The sequence below is a fragment of the Carassius gibelio genome, chromosome B12 (assembly GCF_023724105.1).
Source record: "Carassius gibelio isolate Cgi1373 ecotype wild population from Czech Republic chromosome B12, carGib1.2-hapl.c, whole genome shotgun sequence".
Taxonomy (NCBI): domain Eukaryota; kingdom Metazoa; phylum Chordata; class Actinopteri; order Cypriniformes; family Cyprinidae; genus Carassius; species Carassius gibelio.
In genome coordinates this window covers 21,640,693-21,656,200 of record NC_068407.1, presented here as the reverse complement: position 1 = coordinate 21,656,200, position 15,508 = coordinate 21,640,693, and the positions used below count along the sequence as shown (strand labels likewise).

The 15,508-nt window shown below is 39.1% G+C and overlaps 3 protein-coding genes across 4 annotated transcripts; all 3 read left to right on the top strand.

Moving 5' to 3' along the window:
- The first annotated feature begins 1,380 nt into the window (after positions 1–1,380).
- Positions 1,381–6,307, top strand: LOC127968724 (protein LSM12 homolog A). Its single transcript, XM_052570067.1, has 5 exons — positions 1,381–1,581; positions 2,862–2,995; positions 5,027–5,136; positions 5,248–5,374; positions 5,691–6,307. The coding sequence occupies exons 1-5, from the start codon at positions 1,455–1,457 to the stop codon at positions 5,781–5,783; spliced, it is 591 nt and encodes a 196-aa protein (XP_052426027.1). The 5' UTR covers positions 1,381–1,454; the 3' UTR covers positions 5,784–6,307.
- Positions 6,308–7,091: 784 nt separating this feature from the next.
- LOC127968719 (slit homolog 1 protein-like) lies at positions 7,092–12,750 on the top strand. The gene is made up of 2 exons (XM_052570059.1): positions 7,092–7,605; positions 8,280–12,750. Exons 1-2 carry the CDS (start codon positions 7,333–7,335, stop codon positions 9,009–9,011), a joined length of 1,005 nt encoding a protein of 334 aa, XP_052426019.1. The 5' UTR covers positions 7,092–7,332; the 3' UTR covers positions 9,012–12,750.
- A 31-nt stretch (positions 12,751–12,781) lies between these two features.
- On the top strand, positions 12,782–14,361 carry LOC127968727 (guanine nucleotide-binding protein G(I)/G(S)/G(O) subunit gamma-T2-like). 2 transcript variants are annotated; one of them, XM_052570072.1, is made up of 3 exons: positions 12,782–12,924; positions 13,677–13,765; positions 14,037–14,361. In XM_052570072.1, exons 2-3 carry the CDS (start codon positions 13,682–13,684, stop codon positions 14,160–14,162), a joined length of 210 nt encoding a protein of 69 aa, XP_052426032.1. In that variant the 5' UTR covers positions 12,782–12,924; positions 13,677–13,681; the 3' UTR covers positions 14,163–14,361. The 2 variants fall into 2 exon arrangements, with proteins under 2 accessions (XP_052426032.1, XP_052426031.1); XM_052570071.1 differs by having other exon boundaries at positions 12,787–12,924; positions 13,681–13,765.
- The last annotated feature ends 1,147 nt before the right edge of the window (positions 14,362–15,508 follow it).

Sequence of the window (15,508 nt, the reverse complement as noted above, 5' to 3'; positions counted from 1 at the left end):
TTACTTTTTATGGAAGGTAATGCCCTTTCACACCAAAAGTGGAATGAAGGAAATGTAAATTCAGGTCTGTACAGTAGAGGGCGCTGCTCAAACTAATCACATGAAGAATATGCCACAGAAGAAGAAAGATCAACAACATTCAGCAATAAATAAATTGTCTTATTTAGCATATTTAATTATTGCAGGTTTGTATAATATTCTGATTTTGCATTTGATTGTTTTTACTGATTCTGAGGAACACTGAATGTGTTTAAACAGAGTAAACATGTTCATATAAGTCTAGAACTACAGTAAGATAAATTATATTTCTGTTCATCAAAGAAACCTGAAAAAAATATATACTCAGCTGTGTTCAACATTGCTAATGAGAAATGTTTCTATCATCATATTATTCTGATTTCTGAAGATCATGTGACACTGAAGACTGGAGGAATGATGCTGAAAATACAGCGGAGCATCACAGAAATACATTACACTTTAACACAGGTTCACATGTTTTCTAATATTTCAAAGTTGTACTACTTTTGCTGTATTTCAGATCAAATAAATAGAGGCTTGGTGAACAGAAGAGGATTCTTTGAAAAATCATTAAAATATTGTTCAAAAACTTTTGACTGGTAGTGTACATGATCATTTTAAATGCATTTTAATTATATTTCATATAAATTTTTACTGTTCAGTAACAACAATACCATTAACAATATAATAATAATAATCATATAAATCATTTAATATTTACATAATACACATAACAGCTTGATTATAGACATGTCGACAGCTATTATTTGCTCTGACATTTTCAGTTTCACTTTGCTTCATCCCAAGATGCAAAGCAATTCGTTTCGTACCATTTGAAAACCAACTTGAGCCACTAATGCTGCGACTGACCAATCAGAATCAAGTATTCCACAGAGAATTCTAGATAATATTAGGACTACAGTGCACAGTCTTTATTCATTCATTTGAAAATAGATAAACATTAATTTAGAATCCTACGATTTAGAATCATTATTTTATATTTTAATTATTTTTGAATACGTACATTTTAATTACTTATAATACATTAATAAATAACTGAACTATTATTAAGATCTGCTTTTACATATTGAAAATACAAAATAAGAAACTCATGAAAACGATGAAAACAAACCCAAAAGCTTTTCAAACGCATGTAACTGGCGAAATATGAACTTGTTGTTGTTTTGCTATATAGGTCTATGTGTTTATTCTGTATTCATATTGTTTAATATATGACATTATTTATAAGTTATTTGAATGTTAGGGTTTATATATCTGTTTATATGTTTTTTTATTTATCTCACATTCTACTCTGACGGTTGAGCCTGTTTCCTGTCAGCTGACGTGCGTCTGCGTCGCGTGCGTTCACGGCGTCACGTGTGTCTGCGTCGCGTGCGTCTACGTAAAGCCGCGCTCCGGTGTCCCTGGCGGAGAAGATGGCGGCTCCGGGACCGGGGGAGTACTTCAGCGTCGGGAGCCGTGTCTCGTGCCTCACCTGTTTAGGCCAGCGTCTGCAGGGAGAGGTGCTGGCCTTCGATTATCCGTCCAAGATGTTGACTTTGAGTATCCTTTCGCCCTCGGACATGTGCGCGTGAACGAGCTGCGCGAGCTAGCGGCCTGTTCCCGCTCCCGTGTCTCTCGGTGCGGGGTCTGGTCACGGTCCCCGGTGTGTGTCTCGCGGGGGGTCTGAGCTGAGCTGGTCTGATGTGGGTTGAATGTCGAAAGCGTGTTGTTTGTGGTCAGCGTGTGATTAGCATGTAGCACTAGTCCGCGTAAGCTAATGTCGTTAGCGTGCTAAGCTAATGCGATAATGGCAGCTCTCACAGAATATATTCTGGATTTATTTCCTCAAGTATCACTTTGTGTGAAGGATACACCATGTTTACCTCAATACACGAGGTCTCAGGCTGCTGTTGTGAGATCAGTAGTGCTAATATTCCTCTGTTCTTCTCCTGATGAACAAATACAGTAGTGTGGACTAATGAGACGAGGAGGTGACTATTCGCGTTTAATTAATGTGTAAAATAACACCAGACAGGTCTGTTGCTGCTATACTGTCTGTTTATAGCTGACATTAATCCACAGGCGTTTTAAAATGCCACGCATGTTGTATATAATTGTATAAAATAAACATTCCTTAGAAGCCTGATGATCATATTTGATGCATTGTAACATGATTTCTGAAAACTATAAACCTTCATTATACTAAATTTTAATTCAAACTCAGGTTTATTTCATTAAAAAACAATGATTTCACAGCTAAGTGGACTTTTATACAATTGCAGTAAAAAGTGTTCTACTTTTATAGAAGTATATCATTGAGGCCTGTGTTAGATTGTGTGTGAAGGACTTTCAGCATGTTTTGATCACGAAGATGTGATGATGATCACGGTGTATAAAACATAACACACTCTGTGTTGAGTGGAGGATGTCTGGGGATGTGTGTGTGTGAGAGAGTTCTGGAGTGTTTGTGGTGATGAACTCGTCTGCAGTTGATCTTCATCAGATTTCATCTCTATAAATCACACGTGTATATCGCCATGACCTTTGCTGCTTTGACGTCTTCAGCTTGTCACTTTTTCCCTCATCTTCTGTTTTGTACACCCGCTCAGCTAATTACTCATGTCAGTTTTTGTTAGTTTCAGTTTCTCGATTGACTCTTTGCTCATTTATATATCTGGGTCTTAAACCAGTGTGTGTTTGCTGTGTAACACAGGTGTGCTAGCACCTGCTGCCCATGATTAGTTAAAATCACTCCCAAACCAGGATTCAGCTTGATTTGATGTTTAATAATCTTCTCTGGAAGTCTTGGTTTGGTTTCTCCTTAACCCTTGTCTTCCCAGAATGCCCTTCCTCCAGCGCTAAGCCCCACCTCAGTGATGTCATCCTGGTTAACCTAGCCTATGTTTCAGACGTGGATGTTATTAATGACCGCTCCGAGACTCCGCCTCCTCTAGCATCCTTGAATATTAGCAAGGTAAGATCTTCACAGTCAGTGGCTGTCAGCCAATCAGAAGCCGTCTGAGCTTCAGATACACTCTTCTGTTGGTGTGAACGGATGCTAATGTAGTTAGACTTCAAGATAATGCTGTGAATGTGCCTTTACTTGACTTCCTCTTCCTTTTGTTTGGGTGCAAACCGAAAGACGAGCTCATTCTTGACGAAGTCTGGCATTAATGCAAAAACATTACATTTTCGAAACAAAGACTCAGAAAAAGAGAGACCGATATTATGAAACGGATTGTTCTGACCATCAGTGAGAATTTACAGGAATATTTATTTCCAACAACAAAAGAAGAACGGTAACGTGAAAGTATAATGCCTGGTGGGCTCCAGACTCTCACACTTGGTGAATCTGGATCATATCTAACCCAGCGGATGTGTTTGTGTTCTTGTGTGTTCCTGTAAATTCTGGATAAATGCTGTCAAACCCCACTAAGCTATTTTACAGTAATCTTCTCAACACAATTTGATGCAGCCTTGCCCTTCTTCATCACACTTAACTGTATTATTGTCCTTTTCGAAGTGATTCCAATCATATTTCAGGCAATTAGAAACCATCAGTGTGAATCTGAAGTGTCTCTGAGGGAGATTTGATGCATTATCAGCTTTAATCAGCCAGATCTTCTTATTGGTGTGATCAGAAGGGTATAAAGAGCGTTTATGGGCAGATACTGGTGACTAATATATCCTGCATCCCTTCATCAGTGTAACTGTCCCACGCAAGGAGTTTAATTTCAGTTTTTTTTCCATGACTAATATGATTAATAGCCACGTCTCGTTATCTATCATGGAAAACATGTAATTGTAAATGTTGCATCAGTTTCTAAGCCTCTATGGTCCAGACGTCAGCATTGCCTCACAGTTATTCATCAGGAGACGCTAACACTGCTGTGTACATGTGAGGATAATCAGATGCTGTTTGGTTTATCATATTCATACGGTGTTTTCACACAATAAGGGATGCAACGAAACGAAACTTCTGGGCTGAAAACAGAAACCAAAAATGGATTTTGTAATTATTAAGTAAGTAAATAAATATTAAAATACTTAAATTTAACTCCATTTGAATGATACTGAATAAAAAAAAAAAAAAACGTTTTCCTGAAAGTAAAACAATAAAATTGGACTGAATTTATACACTCAAAAAAAAATAATAATAATTGGATGAACTCAATTTAATTGAGGGCAGGACTTCCATCCAATAAATTTGTTGAATCCCAATTCATGAACTCAATTTGATACATTTGACAAGTTTTAACTTATGCCTGCTGAACTCAGACAACATCCTGTAACTGGAAAGTAACATTTTAGGCAGAAATCCTTCTAAACGACTCACAAAAAACGATACATTTGATTCACTTCACTTTAGGCGTTAGCCACAAGATGGTTTAGTTATATCCGTGGCATGAGCAAAGATCTTATTTTATTATTAATAATGTTTAACTCGTGATAGCAGGTGCTCAACCCAAGCCCCAAACACTAACACACCAGAAACACTCAAATACAAACATAGAAGAGCATTAAACATGAACAAATACTAAAGAAATGCATAAAATAACACTTACTCCCTCTATCCAGCGCTGTGCTGAGCAAAGCATTAATGTTCTCTAATGAATCGAGTCGATTGGTTGTAAAGAATTAACTTCACTTACCAAAGAAAAGTGATCAAGCATCAAAAGTAATTTTTGGTCTACTTCGTTTAAATTGAGTTGAGCCGAAATGCAACGCAGTGTTAACCTGAAACAATGGTGTTAAGTCAAAATGATGATTTTTTTTTTATTATTGTGAAGTGTTGTAGAATTGTTAGTGTATCAATATTAGTAGCACACTACAATAAAGTTCATTAGTTAACTACTTTGGATAACATGAAGGAATAAAGAATACTTGAGTGTGTATTAATGTTAATGTTAGTTTCTACATGAGTGCTGTGAGTGAAGATCCATCAGATGAACGTGTGATGGTTAATAACACCTCGTGATCGTCCTGACACGTCTCGTTTCCGCAGCTGGCCAGTCGTGCCAGGACAGAGAAGGAAGACAAGCTGTCCCAGGCCTATGCCATCAGTGCTGGGGTGTCAGCCGAGGGACAGCAGTTGTTCCAGACCATACACAAAACGTAAGAATGCGTTCAGTACATTAGGGTTCTACGTTCTTCACGATGATCACAGTAAAGTAAGAGTGATATGTGTGTTTGTGTCTGATTGATCGTTGAGATGTTGTTTTCCAGCATCAAAGACTGTAAGTGGCAGGAGAAGAACATCATTGTGATGGATGATGTGGTGATCTCTCCACCGTATCAGGTGGAGAACTGCCGAGGAAAAGAGGGGAGCGCTCTCAGTCATATACGCAAAATTGTGAGTGTCACGCAACCTTTCATTTCAGTAATGCTTTACTTCCATACATCTCTCCCAGCGGCACCTGTAGGCTTACAACATGGACAATAATAAAAGAAAAGGCAGCAGTTATTTTAACGTTCAGTCTCCGTGTGAACTGAATCAAGTGGATAATGCTATGATCAGTCCTCATACTCTCAGCTGTGTGAAACTGGTGTAAAATGCACTTCATATTGTGATTTCACAAGCGCTAGGTTTCCATTCTTGCTTGAGTTAATTTTGTTGTATCCATACTGACTCTTCACGGTTTCTGAATCGATCTGTGCTCTTCCTGCAGGTGGAGAAACATCTGAAAGATGTGGAGAGCCAGAAGTGTGTCCCGCGCACACCAGGCCAGCACACACAGAAGGACTCGTCTCTATCCTCGTGAGGGGGTGTGTGTCTGCTCTGGGGAGGGCACCGAGGGCCCGAGAGCTGCTGGGGGCCAGCGCTCTCCTCCACCTGTGCGGCGCTCCGAGGGTGGAGGCACCAGGGCCTGGCGCAGGGAACACCAACTCAAACACATTCAGACAAAAAAGCAAAAAAAAAAGGAAAAATGTTTTAAGAGAAAACACCAGAGTGAAGAGTTCATTCTAAATTAGACTTTATGAAGATAATTTAAACCCCCTCCCTCCATAGTTTCTTTGACTAACGTACAGTGTCTTATCCTGCGTTTCTTCTCTTCTCTTACATCCCTCCTTCGCCTTCTATTCCATTTTTGTCAAAAAAAGAAAAACAAATCAGTCAGAAGAGCTTGTTAGCTTTTACTTTTTATGCTTTTTTTTTTCTCCTTCTTTTGGCTGTTTATGTTCTACAATTGTCTGTCTGTTCTGTATTTTAAAAGAAATGTGACGTATGATGCCACGCGTTACAAAGGACATTTTCTAAAATAAAAGTAACAAATTCTGACTGTAACATTGTACTTTCAGTTGCTTTTTCACAATCTTTGAACACTGCTTGCAGAAAGGGGTTGGGTTTAATTGCTTTACAAATATAATCAAGCAGCAAGAAACACACGAGGTGAACTTCAGAGGTTTATATCGCTTAATATCTTTGTTTATAGACTAGGCAGTGTAGAGTATATTCTGTGCCAAAAGCAAGCATTTATTCTCTAGTGTCATGTTTATAGACCTCATCAGAGCGATGTGATTGTGGTAAGGTTCACTCATCTGAAAGCTCTCCAGCTGCAGACCTGGGTTCATTACACACGTGTGTGTTCACTGCCAGGAACTATGAAGGGTTTGACTTCCCTGGACTCTGTTATAGCAGCATCAAAAGGTCTTGATTGTTCATGAATAATTAAAGCTTGGGGTCAGATTATTACTGTTATACACACCGCTGGCACCGTGTCCATCTCTAGACAAACCGTTAAAGATCAGACCGTGCACGGTGCTCCTGAAGGGCTCTGTTGAGAGCTGTAAGACTACACGTCCTGCTTCTGGACCGATGGAGCGGTCACTCAAATATTCATCATGTTCCAAGTGCTCTAGTTTCGTGAGGGACGCAGTGTGCTTCCAGGATAAATCCAGTCTGTGTCAGAGACCATCAGGTGAAGGATCTCGAGCGTTAGCGCTGTAGTTCAGTTTTCAGAGGACATCTGAATCATGAAGACCGCGGTAAGTACAATAAATGATCTATCTGAATTACAGAGCTCTGCACATCTGTCCAGGAGACACTAACTAACATAAAAGTGATTAATTCTGTGTAAAATGATAAACGGATTAAAGGATTTGAGCTCTTTATATGATTTGACTTCTCATGCCAAGCCACAAATCCTTGTAGATCTCGGACCGCAAGCTGTTAGAAACTGCATCATAAATACCCCAAATACACCAGTGGAATCTACTACTTTCAGCTCGACTTGAGGATGAGCGAGGCGCGTGTGCTGGGTAATCTGGAGGATCCTTCTGTTTCTGGATGGAGATCCTGATCTGTTGAGGATGCTCGGTGTGCTGGTGTTACTCGTGTCTTTCCTCCTGGTGAGGAGCTCCAAGCTCTGCCCTCGTCAGTGTTTGTGTTACGATGCGTCTGAACTGGTGGACTGTGGATCCCGAGGGTTCACACACGTTCCCCGCAGTATTCCACACGGCACGCAGCTCCTGGATCTCAGTGGGAATGATCTGTGGGAGCTGAGGAGCGGATCCTTCACTGGGACGAGGGTTCTCCAGGTGCTCCTGCTCTCACAGAGCCACATACAGCTGCTGCGCTCCAAGGTGTGTGATCCCATTCATCTTGCTGTCTACACTCTCAAAAACATATATAATATACAAAACAAGAGATTAAAAAATAATAATATTTTGTGAGCTTGGAGCACAAGACCATTCATAAGGGTCAATGTGTTTCTAATTCATCTCTCCAGTGATGTGTGGTTTGTTCGGAGGACAATATCTGTCTGAGATACAACTATTTGAAAATCTGGAATCTGAGGGAGCAAAACAATCTAAATATTGAGAAAATCATCTTTAAAGTTGTTCAGATGAAGTTCTTAGCAATGCATATTACTAATCAAACATTAAGTTTTGATATATTTACGGTAGAACATTTACAAAATATTTTCATGGAGCATGATCTTTACTTACTCTCCTAATGATTTCTGGTATAAAAGAAAAATGTATAATGTTGGTTATTCTACTTATGCTTTTGTGCTCCAGGAGTTTTCCTCCACTCAATGAAAGTGTCTAATGTTGGTTTGCATCCTGATGACTTTCATTGTACGGATAAAAACATTTGAAACCTCATCGTGTGTGTTCCTCAGAAGTAAGTCATGCGAGGTTGGAACAACACGAGGTCGAGTGAACGATTGCTGAACTAAGGGAACTATCTTCAAATGTGAACAAAAATATACATATTCCTCTACTTCTATCTTTGTGTCCTGTTTGTGTTCCAGGCGCTCTCCTCTCTGACCTTCCTGGAAAAGTTGGACCTGGCTTACAACGAGCTCCGTGTCCTTCCTCCAGATTTCTCTCAAGGCTTGACCGCTCTTAAAGATCTCCAGCTTTCCCACAATGCTCTGCAACGCCTCGAGTCCCGCTCCTTGGAGGACCTAGAGAGTCTGCAGAGGTTGGATCTCAGTCACAACCACGTTCAGGTTATCGAAGCTGGTGCATTTCGTGGTCTCTCCGTGCTGAAGCTGCTTAACCTCTCCTGGAATCAGCTCACAGTCGTGCAGCGAGGTCTGCTCACCATGCAACAGAGTCTGCCAGTTCTCTTCCTGGACCACAACAATATCTCCAAGATCGAAACCCAAGCTCTGGCCCCCTTACACACCCTCACACTTCTGAACTTAGAAGCCAACCAGTTGAGCAGCCTGAAGTTCAAGACGTTGTTAAACCTCCAGACGGCCAGCACACATCTGCAGATGTCGGAGAACCCCTGGACATGCGACTGCGAGTTACATCGCGTCTTCAGTAAGATTCTCCACGTCAGGCATCTCCACGTGGACGATTACATGAACCTCACGTGCCATGCTCCGCTGTCTCTGGGTGTGATGCACAGTCAGCTGTGTGTGGCAGAAACGGCCACTGTCCTGCTCATTACAGGAGCCGTGATGGTCACTGTGGTGGCGGCTCTGGTCATGGCAGAACGCAAGCAAAATCAGAAGATGAACCTGGAAAAATAAGGAAATTATCCTATGCCTTGGGAGTCTCCCAAACGAAGAAAGGAGTCAACAAGAGTCTTATTTAACACAACAGCTCTTCATTTGTGCAGATTATTAAGTACTTATCTACAGTCAAACCAGAAATCATTCAGACACCAGATATCTGTATTTATTTTATTACTAGTGGGTGCAGGACACTAAAACTCCTTCATGTATTCATACAGTGGATTAACAGTAGAATACGGGACCAGCAATTATTCAGACACTCAAATCTAAAGTACTTTCCATATAAAGTTACTAACTTAATTTGTTACTTTTTTAAGGAAGCAGCACAATATCACTTTAGTGCATTACCTTTAAAAGTAACTTTTCCCAACACTGTTTAATCGTGTTTAATTTTTCGGAGGAAAGTTGTGTGAAGCTGATATTGTGGGACGTTGAAATCATGTGACCATTGTGTAGTTTATTTATTTCTAGGTTTAGCTTTCTGGCGACTGTATTTAGGCTTAAACATTTATAAAAGTTGTGTTTGTGTGGATCATCATGGTGAACTAAACATACAGGAACCAGAAACGCTCCTGTGATAGCCGTGGCTCTGGAGAACATCCTCACCTGCAGCGGTTATCAGTGCATCTACACGGTCCACACTGCCTCAAACAAGCTGCGGATGATGGACACTCCAGAAAACCATCCCCTGACCACTGTATTATGATCAGACAGATATTACTGCAGATATATAACATTATATCACAGATGGCTAATGATTTCCATTAGCAGTCAGAGGCACAGATTAATAGGAAGATCAACTTAGGCAAGTCATTTGCTTAAAAATCATATCTTAATTTAGATGTTAACAATCCATCAAGCAATGGTGTGAGTCAAGAGAGGGCCAAACCTGCATCTCATCACTCCTCTCCTAAACAGCTTAGGACAATATGTATCAGTTGTATTCTAGATTTGGCCAGCTTCTTTACCAGTTCTTTAAATGAAGCTTCGTTATCATCACGTTAAACATGCTGATGCACGAATGCAGTTTAAACACAAGCGCGCGAGTGTGAAGGGGATTTGTTACATTGTTGCATGTCACGTGTTTATTTGTTCGAACCGCGAACAGCATCAACATACTGAAGCAGTTCAGAAGCTGAACCGAGTCAGAATAAAAGCTTCGAGCTGAGAGAAGAGAGAAAAACCTCAGAGATGTTTTGCTGGTTACAGCAGCCATGACTCCGGATCACCTTCTTCCTAGGGTTAGTGAACGAATCGTTCTTTTGAGTCGATTCCTTTGAATGGATCAGAGGAGCGATTCGTCTTCGAACTCGAGCGTAAAAGATGCAAACATTTTACAAATTACACTTTTGTTCTAAACTTCATTGTTTTCTTTCAGATGGAGAAATTGAACATTGTACAATTTTAATGCAATTTTAAATATATTTTTGTAGCTTTCTTACTCAAAGATTCTTAAAGACTGCATATAGCTCAGTCAACAAAACCTTTTTACGAGTAAACTTGCATGTATGATTGTGAAATCTGGTCATAAATATAAATACGTTGAATAAAAGCGTTTTACATACTCTTTAGATCATTTTAAGTAAAAGTAGATTTTGCTGTAAAACGAAAGAGGTCTTGAATACTGGATATTTTTATTGGTAAATTTCTGTGCTTTACGCCTCAATATAACTGAATAAGTACAATATCGATTCAATAATAACATTTGGAAAACGAGTTCCAACAAGGACGTAAAGACATTATGAAGTAAGAATTGTGAATCAACCATTTGAATCGGTTAATTAAAACGAACTGTTCAAAAGAACCGGATCGCGGGAATGATTCGTCTTTCAGGAGCCTTGTTGGCAAACACTGACGGTCATAAAGAGTTTCTCCTCCAGGGGGCGCATGCTGCAGCAGAGAGCCTCCAGAGAAGTGTTTTACTCAACAGATCAACTGATTGATTCGTTTCAAGTTATTTCAGTTTGACGAGTGACGACCCAAAATACAATTATTTAGTTATACTTCTGTAATCGGTCCACTCAGATGATGGCTTTTAAAAGTGGCATCATATGACAATTCAGTTCTTGTGCTACTAACTTTAGCAGTAATGAATACCTTTTAAAAAATCTAATATTGACACTGAGAAACAGCTGATTTTAAATGCACTGAAAAACGCACTGTTAACCTAGGAATAATAATAAACAATAACAACTATATTATAACCTAAACATAAATGAATAAATACATTAAAATCTAAAAAAAAAACATGATGCAATGAAGTACAACATTCAAAATGCAGGTAAAACACATTTAGTTTTTCTCTCACTGCCTCAGAGATAAGTGGAAATGCTTTTAGTTTATCTAGTAATAACAGGGCACACTCTTATATGCTAAGCATCAAAATTATATGTAATTAATAACTGATTAAATCTTAATAATACAATAACACAGATATATTACGAAATACTACGGTACGTGTAGTGTAAATTGTTTCAAAGTAGTATTTTTAGTGTACACTAAAGTGAAAAAAAAATTCAAAGATAATTACATAGTAAGACATACAATTAAATGTACAATGTTGAAGTAGAAACAAATTTATTGTCACATACTCTAGTAAAAATAGTCACAGTGTATAAGTGTTCACATAGATCACTAAAACACTCACATCTGGTGTGAATTAGATTAGTGATCGTGTTAATGGATGTTAGATGACAGAACCGTCTCACCTGAATCAAGACAATTCATGGTGGCATTTTTATTATTATATTTGTTTTTTTGGTGTAAATCATGGTAATAGTGTATGATAGTCAAAAATCAAATTAGCAAGGACACTTTCTAAAAACAATGGATCAGATTTAAAGATGTATAGTGGTTGGAGCCGTGTGCTTTTAGAAGCTCTGTGCAGTCACTGATCACGAATCAAGCTCTCTGCTGTTAATCCTGGACAGACCCAGATCCAGAGAAGCGGATTACCCAGAGTGCACCACACACACACACACGCACACGCACACACACACACACACACAGACACACACACACACACACACACGCACACACACACACACACACATGATCAGGTCTGACACTGTTCTCCTCGAAACTATCCAGAAGAGCTGTTTAGACGTGCAACACTCGTATCATCAGATGATTGGAGGAATGTAAGACAGCATTAATCCTGGGCCAAACGTTCCTGGAGCCTCAGATTGAGTTTAACACAATCATCTCAGAGATCTCAAGACTATTCTATATATCAGGACTGATTTTAAACCAGATTCCAATGGGCTTCAAACACACACACACACACGCACACACACACACACAACTGGTATGTCACACATTAATAAAGAGAGATTTTTCAAGGTACTAAATAAAACAAAGGTTTAAATTTCACTTTAATTTCAGTGTGTTCTAGGAATTTCTTTGTATTTTTGTGTGAAATGTGCTCACAATTTCTGAGTAAATTCCTTTAAAGTAAATCCTACACCAGTTTTTTTCTCTGTATTTTCAGCATCATTCCTCCAGTCTTCAGTGTCACATGATCTTCAGAAATCAGAATAATATGATGATTTACTGCTCAAGAAACATCTCTGATTATTATCAGTGTTGAACACAGTTGTGCTGCTCAATATTTGTCATGCATGTTATCGTTCTAGATTCACAGATGAGTAGAAAGTATTGCTGACACAGTAAGTCCTTCAGTGCAGGATCTGAGGGACACATCGGGTCTGTCCTGCAGTGTTTAGAGGTGACTCCTCACAGCTGTCCTACCTGCTCTGATTGGCCTAATGAGATCAGGACAGACTGATGACATCAGAACACAATCCCTCCAGGATCAGTCCACAGCTGAGGAGGAGCGAGGATCAGAGATCAGACGAGAGGAGAGGAGAAGAGTCTCAGTGCTGATCGTCTTCTGGAGTCTGACTGCTGCCACAGTCCCATTCAACAGGTAACTCACCACTTCTGTGTGTGTGTGTGTGTGTGTGTGTGTGTGTGTGTGTGTGTCACACTGAGAATCTATTTTACTGAAACAACAGGCAAACAGAGTTTTTTGCTATCACTGGGGGAAAATGATTCATTAATTAATATGTTTGTTTTTTTAATTAAGTGGTTGCAATCAGTCTATTTTAAACTAAATTTAAATACATTTAGTTGACTAACTTAAAAAAATTATATGTAGCTAAAATAAATTGTTTGCAACCACTTACCTTTAATTTAACAATTTTTTATTAGATTTTTTTTTCAGTGAAAAACACTTGGCTCAGAAGCAATGGTTTTTTTTCACAAATAATTACAAATAAATGGCTACTAATACAAGGAACAAGCATTGCATTTCTAAGACAAAATGCTGAAATTTGGTTTTCTGGTACAAAATACACCAATAAATTTGCAAAATCATATTTACAATGTGGTTTTCAGTAATTTAACAGTCATTTTATCTTCTCTGTAAATGCACAGATTTTTTATATGTGTTAAAGTATATTTGGAACAATTTTATGAGCATTCATAAGCCTTTTCTTGTGTTTTTGTAACACTGTTTTTTTTTTTTCCTTTTCCTTTTTTTTAATTAAGTGCTTTTAACAGTACACTGACAAAAAAAAAAACTAATTCACTGAATAGACCAAAATACAAATTTCCTGGATTAAATGATTAAAGATGTAATGGGATCAGTATGTTGTTTGACGTCTATCCTCTGGACAGTCAGGATGGCTCGGGACATGTCAGATAAAGAGATCCTAAAGATGGAGCTGGATCAGCTGAAGGTGGAAGTGAACACTCCTCGAATCGCGGTGAGAACGTTCAGTCATCGTTTACTCCAGACCTGCATGACAAACATTATAGTAACGAACACAGAAACACACAGTCAGTTTGGTCCATATAATGGAAGTCAAAGAGATCTCAAACTCTCTGGTTACTAGCATTCTTTAAAACATCTTCTGTAATGTTTTGGCAGGACATGAGTGTGATTAAAAGATTAGAGAGTTTTGGCCTCCTCCTGTGATGGCTTACGTGTTTGATTGGGTCGATGACACTCAGATCTGTCCTGACTCTTCTTCTCAGGTCTCCACAACAGCTCCAGAGATCATAGCGTTCGTGGAGGGCTTGTCTGCTGAAGACCCGCTGGTCAAAGGTGTCCCAGAAGACAAGAACCCTTTCAAGGAGAAGGGTGGATGCATTATTACATAGCAGTGGCCCTGGACGCACCAGGGCTCTGTTCAACAACTAGTTTTGTATAAACCATCAATATCTGTACTAGAAACTAGGATTTTTTTTAGCAGCCACTTTAGTTTTGGATACTACACAGAAGATGCCCTCATGTCATTCAATACTTCTTGTGATATGATGTTACCTGTCTCTTTTTAAAATAAACTCTTTACTCCTCGCAGTTCAAGTGTTTTGTGTCTGAATGAAACACTATTGTGACTCTGTGTGCTCATTGGCTGCTGTGGGAACAGGATTCAGGAGTCAAACAACTCTCTCTGTCTTCCTGTGTTTCCAGAACTTAAGCTCCTTCTCTGATCCTCATCTCAGGATTGAGCTTTAAGCTCCTTCTCCAGCTCTGTACCACTGCACCACGGCCCTCTCTCTCTCTCTCTCTCTCTCTCTGTCTCTCTCTCTCTCTCAGAGACATGTTGAAAAAGTACTGTAAACGTGAACGCAAGATTGAAAGTAAACTTTTTTATTATTTTTTTTTTACTGTAAGCATTTGTGGCTGTGAGTACAGTATGTTGGGCACTATTTTAACGTTTCTTTTTTTCTTTTTTTACCAAAATTATTCATGAAACAAAATAAATTAATTCACCAAAAGTCACATTATGAAAAACAAATAAATAAAAAAGGTAAACACATTTAATATTTATATTTCTCTCTCACACAGACACACACACAAACATTAGAACACATTATTTTAGTGTAAGTGTATATAATATAATAAAACTGTATTTTCTGTGTGCGTTCCTAAAACTCACAACGATAACATGGGTTTGATTCGAATGAAATGAACATGCATGAACTGATTAACACTTACACCTTTAACAGTACATGTTATGTGTCTGAACAACATCAAACTCTTTCATGGTGCTGGATCTTAATGCAAACAGCAAACGATGACATCACACATATGATGCAAGCTGATTGGCCTCTGCTGATGACTGCAGCCAATGAGCTCGCTGCTTAACATATAAATAGTGTTTGCTGTAATCAGAAACCCTCCACCTCCCCAGCACCACCCTTCAGGATGTCTTTAACTATGAAATAACAGACAGAACATGAGTCAATTAATGGAAATCAAGAAAAAGGCAACATGGAAAAGTGAAACACTTGCAGTTGTGCAAATCAAACACTAGGTGGTGCTGTCACCTAAAGCATGGCCTCCCTCTCTCTCTCTCTCTCTCTCTCTCCCTCTCTCTCTCTCTCTCTCTCTCTCTCTCTACACTTCTGTCTGGACAGGTTTTCTGCTCTCAGTCCAAGAACCAATTCTCATCTCCCTGCCTGTGGGAAACATATTTCCAGTCCTTTCCAAGCTTCGCTGT

Coding starts and splice junctions, on each gene's coding strand:
- LOC127968724 (XM_052570067.1), top strand. CDS start 1,455: ATGGCGGCTCCGGGACCGGGGGAGTACTTCAGCGTCGGGAGCCGTGTC. Junction 2,996..5,026: donor CATCCTTGAATATTAGCAAG/GTAAGATCTTCA, acceptor TCGTTTCCGCAG/CTGGCCAGTCGTGCCAGGAC. Junction 5,137..5,247: donor TTCCAGACCATACACAAAAC/GTAAGAATGCGT, acceptor GTTGTTTTCCAG/CATCAAAGACTGTAAGTGGC.
- LOC127968719 (XM_052570059.1), top strand. CDS start 7,333: ATGCTCGGTGTGCTGGTGTTACTCGTGTCTTTCCTCCTGGTGAGGAGC. Junction 7,606..8,279: donor TACAGCTGCTGCGCTCCAAG/GTGTGTGATCCC, acceptor TTTGTGTTCCAG/GCGCTCTCCTCTCTGACCTT.
- LOC127968727 (XM_052570072.1), top strand. CDS start 13,682: ATGGCTCGGGACATGTCAGATAAAGAGATCCTAAAGATGGAGCTGGAT. Junction 13,766..14,036: donor TGAACACTCCTCGAATCGCG/GTGAGAACGTTC, acceptor TCTTCTTCTCAG/GTCTCCACAACAGCTCCAGA.